Consider the following 12,761-nt stretch of genomic DNA (forward strand, 5'->3'; position numbering starts at 1 on the left):
AAAGATTTGATTTAATTCATTAAAGAATAAATTTAAATCAGCTTTGAGAACCAGCTTGGTTACCGCATCAGCAGAAGTTACTTATAGAGGCTATTTAAATAGCAAAGAACTTGATGAATCAACTGCAAAGAGCAGAAACCCTGAGGAAGAGGCTTGTTAAAGGCTTCCTCTTGCAATCAGTAATGGAAACAAATGCAGCAAGTGCAGTCCTCACTGAAGTAAATAGTTTGTTTACCAGTTTGCCTGCCAAATGCTGGGACTACTGAAGGCAATAAAGGCCAAAGAAAAAGAAAGAGCTGAGGGGGTGGGCACGTGCCCCACAGACTGCACTTTACCCACCTTCTGTAAACTCTAAAGAGCTTCAGCCTTTCCTTCCCATTTAAATGTTCTTCCTCTCTTCTGTCAGCATGGGTTTTCCGTAGGTCAGGGAAGTACTGAGCCAAACTCCTTGTCAGCCTCTCCTCTTTTTTTGCACTAATTTGCAGGCAATTAAACTTCTTCATACCTAAAAGTTTAGGTGTGTGATCTTCAAAGTCAGCTCTGGAGGCAATCATGAAATATGACAAACCCTTCTAATAAATTCTACTCACTATGGGATGTTCCTGCTTTAGAAATTATTCTCCATCAGTTCAGGTTATTCTAAAACCATAAAAGTCTAGCAGAATTTGTATTTGTTCCAGTAATGCTACTCCCAGGCAGGCTTTTATTGTGTTGACACCTTGCCAGATTCGCAGAATTTTACTGGATGTAAGAGATAGTGGGTCCAGATGTCACCATCCACCATTTTGTAACCTCTCTGTGTTTTTCTGTTACTTTTGCCTTTCTTTTTTCTTTCTTCCATTAAGAAATTCTTAAGGGAAAGCTAGAATAGATGCACAGTGATTTTTGATAGGTAGTGCTAGGAGTTCTTTATGTGGAAGCACCCTATATGAACCTACCCGGCAGTTAAGATCTAGCCAGGGGGCCCTTTTGAAAGAGCCGTCCCTTAAGGAGGTAAGAGGGAGGGCTTGTAGACAAAGGGCCTTTTCGGCAGCTGCCCCCAGACTATGGAATGCTCTCCCGACTGAGATTTGTCTGGCGCCGACGCTGATGACATTTCGGCACCAGGTCAAAACCTTCCTGTTCCAGAAGGCTTTTAATTGAAATAATATTAGCTGTGGGTCCGATGGCAATTTATATATATATTTTTAATTGTATTTTAATTGTTCTAAATTGTATTATATTTTAAATGTTGTAAGCCGCCCAGAGACCTTTGGGTAGTGTGGGCGGCATATAAATTAAATAAAAATAAATAAATAAATAAATAATTCACTTACAACTAGAAAATCTGTCTGAAGCTTTCAGCTACATACATACATAAATACACACACACACACACATGCATATATAACTGAATTATATATATACCCACCCCACCCCCAGTCTTTTCTGCTGTGAGTGATCAGCAGTGTTATAGAGATCTTAATGAGATTTTAGGTATGATTATGGCCTAACCCAATTGTTAGTCCTGATTGGGAGTGGGCCCATTGAATCATGGGGAACCTGATAAAGTTAAATAACATGCATTCCATTGATTCCTTGGTTCTAGTTTAGTTACAGACAGCAATTGGATTTAGATTGATATAATTAATGTTTTTTTAAAAAGTACAATATAAATAAAAAATGTTTACAGATTGAGTTTGACCACCTTGTCATACTTCATATTGCATATTATTGTCATCTATAAATACCAGTTGCCATGTTGTTTCACAAGACATTTGGTTGTATTAAGCATGGCTTATGTTACGATCATATGAACCTACCGAGCAGTAGGTAAGAGGGAGGCCTTGTAGACAAAGGGCCTTTTCGGCAGCTGCCCTCCCGACTGAGATTTGTCTGGTGCCGACACTGACGACATTTCGGCACCAGGTCAAAACCTTCCTGTTCCAGAAGGCTTTTATTTGAAATAATATTAGCTGTGAGTCCGATGGCAATGTTTATATATATTTTAATTGTATTTTAATTGTTCTGAATTTTTATTGTATTTTAAATGTTTTAAGCCGCTCAGAGACCTTTGGGTAGTGTGGGCGGCATATAAATAAAAAAAAAATCATAGCAAGAATTCCTCTCGAATTTGAATTGTTTTAGGAATAGATGTTGAACTATCATAGATTATTATGCATGACTTACCTGTTTATATGGAGAAGAATACTGTGAAGTTACTGCTAGGTTGATCAACATCACTGCCAGATTACATCGTATTAATAAGTTGGTCATGTTTGCACCCTTTAACCCCATTTCTCTTTTTTAAAATGTTTCTTCTTATTTGGACAGCATGTTGGGTGTGACAAAGAAATTGGCTCTTTGAAGCAGGATGACAAGTGTGGTGTTTGTGGAGGTGATAACTCCCATTGCCGGACAGTGAAGGGAACTTTGGTCAAATCTCCAAAACAGTCAGGTGAGAACAGACGGATAGCATTTAACTTTTATTTTCTTTTAGGTATAGGGGGGATAGTCATAATTGTTTCAAAAAAAAAAAAAAAACCAGTGGGCCTAACCAAAGGCTGAAACCCTGTTGCTTAGTGTAAACAAAATATATATACAGTGGTGCCTCGCACAGCGAGGTTAATCCGTCCTGGATTAACCCTCGCTGTGTGAAACATCGCTGAGCGGGGCAGAAAAGCCCATTCCAAATCGGCTGAAAACTCACCGTTCAGCGATGCTTCTGGGGTCCGGCAGCCATTTCCGCGCCCTCCCCTCGCTGAACGAGGGCACGAAAATGGCTGCGATCAGCTGATCGGCGGGTCCAAAATGGCCGCCGGAACAGTCGAAATGGCCGGGCGCAGCGTTTTCGCGCCCTTGGTAAGCAAGGGGAGAGCGCGAAAACGCTGCGCACAGCCATTTCGGCTGTTCCGGCAGCGTTTTCGCGCCCTCCCCTTGCTTACCAAGGGCGCGAAAACGCTGCACCCGGCCCTTTCGGCTGTTTCGGTGGCCATTTTGAAGCCGTGGAACAGCTGATCGGCGGGTCGCAAAGTGAAGGTCGGTAAGCGAACCGCTTACTGACCTTCGCTCTGCGATTTTCGCCCATTGGGGCCATCGCTGTGCGATCGCATTAGCGATCGCAAAAGCGTCCTCGTAGAGCGAATTCATCGCTCTACGGGGCGCTCATTGTGCGAGGCACCACTGTATAATTAAAAATTAGCAAATTAAAAATCCCCTCTATGATGCTTGAGAGGCATATGCGCACACTAAGGGAGCATACTGTACATGTGCACTCTTGAGAACCGTGGTAGGGATTGTTTTGTTCTCAGGTAAGAATGGATTGAAAGTTACAAATCTTTTTAAGCTGAGCAATGGGATTTCAGTCTACAGTGGACCCTTGACTTACAGACGGCTTGACTTACAGACTTTTTGAGTTACAGACTTCTCTGGCCTCAAAATTTAGGTTTGACTTGCAGACTGAGATTTGACTTACAGACCAGAAAAAACCCAAAATGGAACAAAAACGGCCTGTTACGGGATTAATCGGTTTTCAATGCACTGTAGGTCAATGGAGACTTGACTTACAGACTTTTTGACTTGAGAACCGCCTTCCAATACGGATTAAGTTCTCAAGTCAAGACCCCACTGTATATTATACTCACTAGCACTAATTTCTCCATCCCCCCCATGTTTGCCTGGTCATCTTTGAAAATCACATGGTGTAATGGGATTACATTTGGCACTTCTCTGCTTTTGCTCCAGTTCATTAGCTGCAACTTTTACAGAGTTGGGAAATGTAAATGATGATGTTGGATCAGGTATTGCTTTTATCCAGCATTAATAAATATGGGGCAGATGTTGCCAGAAATGGGGAGAGTGTTGGTTGATAATAGCTGTGTATCTCTCAAAATGTTATGCTTTACTAACATGGGAATGGCAACATAATCTATATGTTAGGGATGCCTATGGAGGACTCTCTGTTTTGGGACAACACTGTCAGTGTTGGAGCTAAAGTGAGCTTACTGTAGTGTACACACAAACTTCAATGATGCTGATTTACCTGTATGTATTTATGTAGAATGAACACAGTAACTGTTCAATCAGTACCAACACAGTTCTAACCCAAACACTTAGAGAAGAGCAACTAGCCTCTCCCTGCTCCATCACTGTTTTCTGCATACAGGGAACGATATGTCTGAAGAGGAAAGTCCTGTTTGCTTGTTCCCAGCCTTGAGTCCCCAGATGTTCTTGGGCTACAGTTCCCAGAAACCTTCATCACCAGCTGTGCTGGCCAGGACTTCTGGGAGTTGTAGGCCAATATCATCTGGGACCCAAGACTGGGAACCTTAAAGCAAAAATCTTTGGTTTCAGCTATTCAGACACATCATTCTTCATGTGGACAAAGCCACAAAAGGAAAGGGAAGAGCTACTTGCTTGTCTTCAAGCACACTGATAACAGATGGGATTGCTCGTGCACCTGAGCATGTTTTCCTTTCAGGTTCTGACTAGCTGAAACATGAATATGTTTTCTTATATGAAGGTATGTTTGGCCTAAATCCAGCTGCTGGTCCCCACTAGAGTAGACTGTTTGAACCAATGAAATTTACCCAGGTGTTGAATTACTGTTCAGTACTTGATTCAAAGTGTTTCATCTGGGTGGGACTGGCAATTGGATTTAAGCCTCTGCACACAAAGGCATCATTATAATTGTCCCCTAGCTTGGAAGCTCAGGAAAGCATTTCAGGGACTTACTGTATCCATGATCTGGATTGTGTTACCCAGTGAAAAGGAAACATCTCCATGCATCTCAGTGTGGTTTGTGCCTAAGGTGTTCCTAAACACTTGTTTAACTAAACATGTTTGGTAGCTGTAGCAGGAGGAATGTTTTTGGTAGCTGTAGGAGGAGAACCATTTTTTAAAAAAATAGTTATTTTCTCAGTGAAGATCCCTGCTGCTTTAGAATCTAAGAGGAGTGTTTCATGGAACTTGTTTCTGACTCCAGCACTGCCTGTTTCAAGAATGGCCTCTTTTCTTTGCAATTTCCAGTGGGTGCTTTGAAAATGTTTGAGATTCCAGCTGGCGCCAGGCATGTGCAGATTGAAGAGATGGAGCCTTCGCCCCATACAATTGGTAAGAGCCAGACATGGTCATAGGTGGACTAAGAGTCAATCTTGCCTTGTAGTGTTTGTTTGAAGAGGGATTTTAACAGTCTAATCCTCAAAAAGAGCTTGTTGCAAATTCAGTCTAGCCAATATCAAGCACTTTAAAGTTCTCCTGTTCTTAATGAGGTAGGAAAGGAAGATAGTTATCTCTCACAATGAATTCAGTGAGATGATGAAGTGTTTAACTTAATTTTGGGTGCATCCAAACAAAGTATTTGTTCCATTATATGTACCTGATCGTATGCCAATAATATCAATATTTTCCTTGTCCTCCAAATGATGCCAGTACCAACAGTGCCGACACTCTAACCTTCCTTCCCTCCCCCCGTCCCCAAACTGCCTTCTGTTGGGGTGTTTTCCTTTGTTTTGTTTGTATCACGACAAAGTGCAAGTAAGAAATGCCAGTTGCATCAAACACTCCCATGTTTAGTGCTAATCTACTGGAAACAAACAATACACATTAAAAAAACCCAACACAAAATGGAGTGACTAGCTACTGAGCTTCCAATATTAACAGTGTATAAACAGTCTGTAATGGAGACCCTAGGAGAAAAGTTCCCACAAAAATGCAAACAGCTTAGCGGTTCTAGACATAGAGCTTTGCTTTACTTTCTGGCTGTAAGAAAAGGAAAGCAGAATTCAGTGACTTATCTAGAAGATAAACAAAACAAACAATACTTTGGAGCTCCAAGTCTCCATGCTGCTGCTTTGGGATCCCTTAAAACAAAAGAGCTTTGCCCTATGAGCATCTCTTAGAGGCTACTTAGGCCACTAAGCCTTCCTGTGTTTCCCCTTTTCCCCAAGCCAAGCCACCCCTCAAGTAAACAAGATCTTGGTTCTCCATTCCTCTCTCTGAAAGGGGTTCTTCCAGCTTTTTGTAATACACCTGAACCATTTTTGAGGAGATGCTGATTTCTAAAAATAGAAAAGAAGTGATATTGTAATAATGAGTATGGATAGAAGCCCTGCTGATATCTGTGCTTCTTTGGCAACAAATGCTACCAGTCAGTAAAAAGGAGGGAGGAATAAGTGCTCCATCTGGAAAAGCCCTTTGGCTGAATTGCATGGTATTATTTTCCCAATGGCCTCTCTCCTGGTATTAGCCCACATCTATTACTAACATTGCATTGAAGTTTACATGAGTACTTTTAGACTTATTTTCTCTTTGTTGTCCAATGGCTATTTCATTCAGTCATCCTTTCCATAGTTTAAATAGGCACTGCCGGCTTACGTATGCATAGAGAAATGCTGCATAGGAGTAACCCCTAACAATGAATTAATTTGCACTGAGCTCAAAATATTAGGCTATAAAACTTTACAAATTAAAAAGTAATCCATTAGGTTTTTCCCCTGGATAAAGGTAAAGGTTCCCCTTGACAATTTTTGTCCAGTCGTGTTCGACTCTAGGGGGCGGTGCTCATCCCCATTTCCAAGCCATAGAGCCAGTGTTTGTCCGAAGACAATCTTCCGTGGTCACATGGCCAGTGCTACTTAGACACGGAACGCTGTTACCTTCCCACCGAGGTGGTCCCTATTTATCTACTTGCATTTGCATGCTTTCGAACCGCTAGGTTGGCGGGAGCTGGGACAAGCGACGGGCGCTCACTCCATCGCGTGGATTCGATCTTATGACTGCTTGGTCTTCTGACCCTGCAGCACAGGCTTCTGCGGTTTAGCCGGCAGCGCCACCACGTCCCTTTTCCCCTGGATACTGTGTTGGAAATTGTTGCATTATTGCAGAGCTTGTTTTGAGTTACTATATATTATTTCTGCTCTATCATAAATTGCCATATTCATGGCAGTTTATAGATGTACAAGCAAAGAAAGAGACAGGTTCTTGTGCAGATTAGGCATTCACAGCAGTAAATGTTAATGGCAGACCAGTCAACAGAAGGAGGGAAGAAGGCAGGAGACTGGAGTATCCAGGGGTTGATTTGCACAAATGCAATTACACAGGTGCCGCCGCGCGCCCCCCGCCCCCCAGTATAGCTTTAGACCAGAGTGGAGACTATGGGATTAAGTCAAAAGTTTCATAGAAAAAGTGTCTGAAGCAATAAGGAGAGAATTGCCATCACCTAGGTTCAGTGAGAGGGAATTCCAGGCATAGAAGTTGGGAATGGTTCTGATAAACCAAAAATGTTCTTGACTACAATTACTAAAATAAATCAGAATGATTTAATCTAAACTTGATCATGTGATAATAAAGCTCAGTAACATGTAGCACTATGGATAGTAGAACAGGAGTGGGCAACCTGGATGGCAACTTCCATTAGTCCCAGGTGGCCTGGCCAATGGAGAGGGATGATGAGATTTGTGGTCCAGCAATGTCTGGATGACTTCAAGTTGCTAGTCCACTGTAGACATTTTATAGTCTATATTGTTGTGCGGGGCGGTTTAGTTACAAGTTGCCTTTCTTTTTACTTTACAAAATGTTGTGTTCTGGCACTGTAAAGTATATTCTTGTGGTATTGGACAAGGGTAATGTGAAAGCATGGGTGTGTGCGCTTCTTCTCAAGAGTTCTATTCATTTAGATGATGACTTGAAATACCAAACAAGACTTGGTATGTTAGTGCCGCAAATAAGACAAACAAACAGTGTAAAGGAAATGAAAAGGGCATTGCAATCTAAACCAGAAGGCACTTGGACATGAGGGGAATGGACTAGATGAAACTGCGTTTAATCAAGAAGAGAGCCAAATGTATTGCCAATATTCATTGTTTAAAGATTAGTATTATTACATTATGCAAAAATGTTTGTCAGTGTTTGATAGGTCCTATCAGTGTCCTATCAGCCCCTGATGTTAGGAAAGTGTGAAAGCAAGAGGAGAAGGGGACGACAGAGGATGAGATGGTTGGACAGTGTCATCGAAGCTACCAACATGACTTGACCCAACTCCGGGAGGCAGTGGAAGATAGGAGGGCCTGCCGTGCTCTGGTCTATGGGGTCATGAAGAGGCGGACACGACTAAATGACTAAACAACAACAACAGTCAGTGTCCTATGTGTCTTTTTGACCCGAGAAGCTGATGGGTCAGTTATCAGACTGAAGTTAAGAAGCTAAAATACTCCCTATGTAGGTGGACTTGCCTTTTTGACGTCCGATTCTCTGTCACTTTTTCCTGCTGGATGTAATCTATGTTGCTGAGAAGATTTCACCCTAACAACTTCTTTCCCCAGCTGTTAAGAACCAAGCCTCTGGCAACTTCATTTTTAACCCAAAGGGCAAAGATGTCAAGGGAAACACCTTCCTGGTGATGGGCTTGGAATGGGAGTACACTGTTGAAAATGGGAAGGAAAGCTTGAAAACCAGTGGGCCCCTGCATGAAGCCATCAGTGTTCTGGTGAGTCATGAGAAAGATCTGTTGGCTCAATTGCAGAAATAGAGAGTTAGCAATATTTTGTACCTTAATCCCTTTGCTGGTTTATACTACTTAAGAGCACTTCGTGCTCTCATTATTGCATGCAAAATCAGTGCAAAGTAAGAAAGCTGGTTTCATAACTTCTGTTTGAAATAAGCTAAAGTTAAGATGGAATTGTTAGGCTCAGTCTAGCCTTAAGTTGAGCTCAAAGACTAATTTGGCATAAGCTTTTGTGAATTGTCTCTTATTTCATCTGCTGCACCTGATGAATACTTTTGCCAAATAAAATATTCTAGTTTTTAAGGTGCCATCAGATATTTAGCTGTTTTTGCTGCATTTGAGAAACACAATTGGGATCGGGGGGGCTGGCACTGAGCTGGCTTTGGTCCTTTCTCAGGGACCACATCCAGAGTTCAGCTTAGGGATGATTTGTTTGCCCCTTGGATATTCAGTTGTGGGGTGCTGCAGGGGTCATCAATATCTCCAATGCTATTTACCATCTATGTTATGCCACTAGTGGACCTTCATCAGGAGATTTGGAGGAAGGTGTCATCAGTATGCTGATGACATGCAACTCTGTCTCTCCTTTTCCACCTGTGCAGTGGATGCTGTCGAGACACCCAAGCACTGGCTGGCTTCAGTACTGGAATGGACCAGGACTAACAAGCTCAAACTGAACCCAGACAAGACTAAGATTTTGTTCTGAGGTGGGAGGGAGCTGAAACAGGTTGGTTGGATTAAACCCTAGATTGGATGGTTTTGCCCTCCCATTTAGGGATCAAGTATGTAATCTAGGCATTCTTCTGGACCCGGCTCTTTCTTGGGACTCCCAGATCTCAGCTGTGTCCAGATCGGCCTATCACCCAGCTCCGCCCTTATCTTGATGAGTTTTCTCTCAGGACACTGGTGCAAGCACTGGTTACCTCTCGGATTGACTCTTGCAATGATCTCTATGTAGGACTCCCCTTGAACCTCACCCGGAGATTGCAGCAGGTCCAGAATGCGGCAGCCAGATTGGTGACTGGTGTGAGCAAGTTTGACCATATCACTCCACTTCTGGCTTGTCTGAGCTGGTTATGCATCACACCCTGGATCAGATTCAAGGTTTTGTCTCTGACATACAAAGTGTTCCACAGTTTAGAATCACATTACTTGTCAGAGTGCCTGACCCCAATGTCATCTGCTCAGCCTACCAGATCCTCCCAGACCAGACGTCTCTGAGTGGCAACCTCGAGGAAGGCTTGAAAGTCCTCCACTAGAGGCACGGCCTTTACCAGAGTGACCCCAACCCTATGGAATCAGCTTCGGGAGGAGCTATGCCTGGCTCCCTGCTTCTTGACATTTAGAAGAAAACTTAAGACCTTTCTTTTTAGGATCACATTACTTGTCAGAGTTTCTTTTTAGGGAGGCCTTTCATATTGACCTGGGTTGATGTTTTGTTCATCTCCTGTCATGCTGCTTTTGTAAATTGTTTTGGTGCAATCAGGTTTTTATAATGTATTTTTAAATGTTTGTTTTTTGGTACTGATTTTAATCTGCTGTCAATCTGCCCAGAATAATACTTTAGCACTAATGGGGCAGCAAACAAACAAACAAACAAACAAACAAACAAACAAACAAACAAACAACAAAACAACAACAACAACAACAACAACAGTAATCATCATCATCATCATCATCATCATCATCATCATCATCATCATCATCATCATCATCATCAAGCACACCCCTGGAATCTAAGGCTGATGTTGGAACTCAGCTATTCTACTTCTTTCCCTTTCTATTCCCTGGGCCACCCCTATATCCCTTTTGAATTTTTCCAGATGTTTGAAATGGAAATTGGTTTGTTTTGAAATACAGTGTCTTAGAGACGCTTCTTTTAAAAGCCTTTTTTGGGGTGGGGGGTCTTTAGAGGCTGGATCTGTTGGACAGAACAACGACCTGGTAGATTTTGTGCATATCTGTCGATTTGTCTAGATTTGTATAAAGAAGAGGCAGAATAATTCTCTCTCATGACAGCCTCTTCCCTTTTTTTTTTTTTTTTTTTTGATTCCAGGCCATTCCACAAGAAGAGGATTCCAAGAGCAGCTTGATGTATAAGTACATCATACATGAAGATCTTCTTCCGGTCATTGGCAACAACAACGTCCTCCTTGAAGAAATGGATACTTATGAATGGGCTCTCAAGAGCTGGTCACAATGCTCAAAAGCTTGTGGAGGAGGTATTGCCTTATTTCTGCCTTTCCCCATTTTTGTAGGTTTCAGAAGCACTTCCTATGTGTTCTATGTGTGTAAACCCAGAGCTTGTCCTTCAAGTGGGATGAGGCATCTCCTTCAGGAGGCAAAACACCAGGTCCCCTCTTTGCCCAGGAAGGCCCCTGCTCATTCCCTGGAGCTGCCCGGGTGACTGACGGATGCTTGTCTCTGAGGGCCAGGTGTTGTGTGTTAGCAGCCTTGGGACTAGGTGGCCTTGTGTGACCTGCAGTCTCCAAGGGCACCCACCCCACAGGGTTTGAGCCTGTTTCTGCCATCCTCAGTGATATGCATTTGTGACTTTGGCATTCCACAGCAGGCAGGCAGTGCTAGTGAGGTAAGGAGGGAGGGGGTACACTGGGCAAAGTGAAATGGAGGAAAGTGAATGGACAGAAAGGAGTGTTGTGGCGGCGGGCAGTGGACAGACAAGGTGAGTATGGAGCAGTTTTGATAATAAAGTGGGGGTGGGGGTGGGACTGGCAGTTCCTCTGCCTAAGTCAGTAAGTGGCCTTGAACTGATATGGCATAAAGCCGTATCGTATGTCAATTTATACCATTCAGTTGCTCAGTACATGATGGCTTGCAAGTGAATGTGTTGGAAAGCAGTATATATTCAGCAATGTGAGGAAGAGAGCTCACTCCCATCTGTCTGCCATCCTGAATTTTGCATTCAGTATATCTAGGGAGGAGTGTGTGTGTGTGTGTGTGTGATGCCATCCCTTTGGAATTTGGGTTGGGATTCTTGGGGGAAATGAGATTGCCTTTGCCAATTACTCTGTTGCTGTTTTCTTCCAGAGTATTTTGGTTTCAGCTCCCTTGCATTAAAACACTTGACATGAACACCCACAAGAGTGAATGTGCAGGTTCTGATCTTGGAACAGCTTGTTTCAAATCAAAATCAACCTCTTTTAAATGGAATGGCATTATGGTTTAAAAATTGGAGCAGCTTCAGAGGCACGTATCACAATGCCTGCATCCCGAGCCTTTCTTCTTGAACCATGTAACATTCTGCCACCTGCTGCCACACCTTTACAGTCCAGTCTTATGAGCTACTGTTCTTAAGGGGAACAACATCTCTTTGATTATGTGTTGCCATTGGTCACACATCTGTTCAAGCAGGATACCCAAAGGCTTAATGTAGCATGGAGGGCATCATCACAACATTAGCAGGGAAGTAGATGCAGCTTTGGCCATATTACTATGACTGTATTGGGATTGTATCCTGTACCTTTAAGCTCCGGCCAATAAGGGAAAATACAAAATACTGTACCGTGTTTCCCTGAAAATAAGACAGGGTCTTATATTAGGTTTTGCTCCAAAAAAACACATTAAGATTTATTTTCAGGGGATTTTTTTTTCATGTACAACAATCCACATTTATTCAAATACAGTTATGTCATTTTCTTCTGATTGCTGCAAGATGATGGAGGGTAAGAGTTCACTTAACTGTGGCTTATTTTGGGGGTAGGGCTTATAGTATGGCCATCCTGAAAAATCATACTAGGGCTTATTTTCAGGTTAGGTCTTATTTTCAGGGAAACAGTATAGTTGGCACGATCAGGGGTTCCAGATTTGCAAAATGACAGATTTTTTTTCAGATAAAACAAACTCAGACTTTAGATGCAGTTGCTGTTGTGGAAGCCAGTGAAATGATAATAAGCTATGCCTAGATCATTGCAACAAACACAGCAGTTTTTGAAAAGCCAAGTCAGAACTTGCTGACTTAAGTCTGCTTTGCTGTAGCTAAGCAAGCTGAATTTCCAGGGATATTTGCAGCGGTATTGTAGCTACCTAAGCTGAATTTCTAGGCATTAGCCCCAGTCCTAGTAGATAAAGCCCATATATCCTATACTGTGTTTCTTACTGCATTTTGAAGCTTGCTTGTTGTTTTTTCTGGAAATAAGACTAAGCAGCAGTGCCATATTTTGCAAGTAGAACAAAAAAATAGTTGGGAAGTGGCTAGAGATAGGGTAGAAATGTTAGACATCTATTTGAGCCAGAGAGTTCCTCTCTTAATTCTATTCTG

General features: G+C 42.4%; 1 protein-coding gene across 2 annotated transcripts in view; it reads left to right on the plus strand.

Annotated features, from left to right (window-relative positions):
* ADAMTS14 (ADAM metallopeptidase with thrombospondin type 1 motif 14) overlaps positions 1-12,761 on the plus strand; it is a 124,589-nt gene that overhangs the window by 95,109 nt on the left and 16,719 nt on the right. For both annotated transcript variants that reach the window (XM_020783104.3, XM_072995238.2), the window contains exons 14-17: positions 2,314-2,437; positions 5,008-5,091; positions 8,301-8,464; positions 10,539-10,704. In XM_020783104.3, the coding sequence (XP_020638763.3) occupies positions 2,314-2,437; positions 5,008-5,091; positions 8,301-8,464; positions 10,539-10,704 (538 nt within the window). The remainder of the gene's footprint in view (positions 1-2,313; positions 2,438-5,007; positions 5,092-8,300; positions 8,465-10,538; positions 10,705-12,761) is intronic.

The sequence above is a fragment of the Pogona vitticeps genome, chromosome 3 (genome assembly GCF_051106095.1).
Source record: "Pogona vitticeps strain Pit_001003342236 chromosome 3, PviZW2.1, whole genome shotgun sequence".
In the NCBI taxonomy this organism is placed as follows: domain Eukaryota; kingdom Metazoa; phylum Chordata; class Lepidosauria; order Squamata; family Agamidae; genus Pogona; species Pogona vitticeps.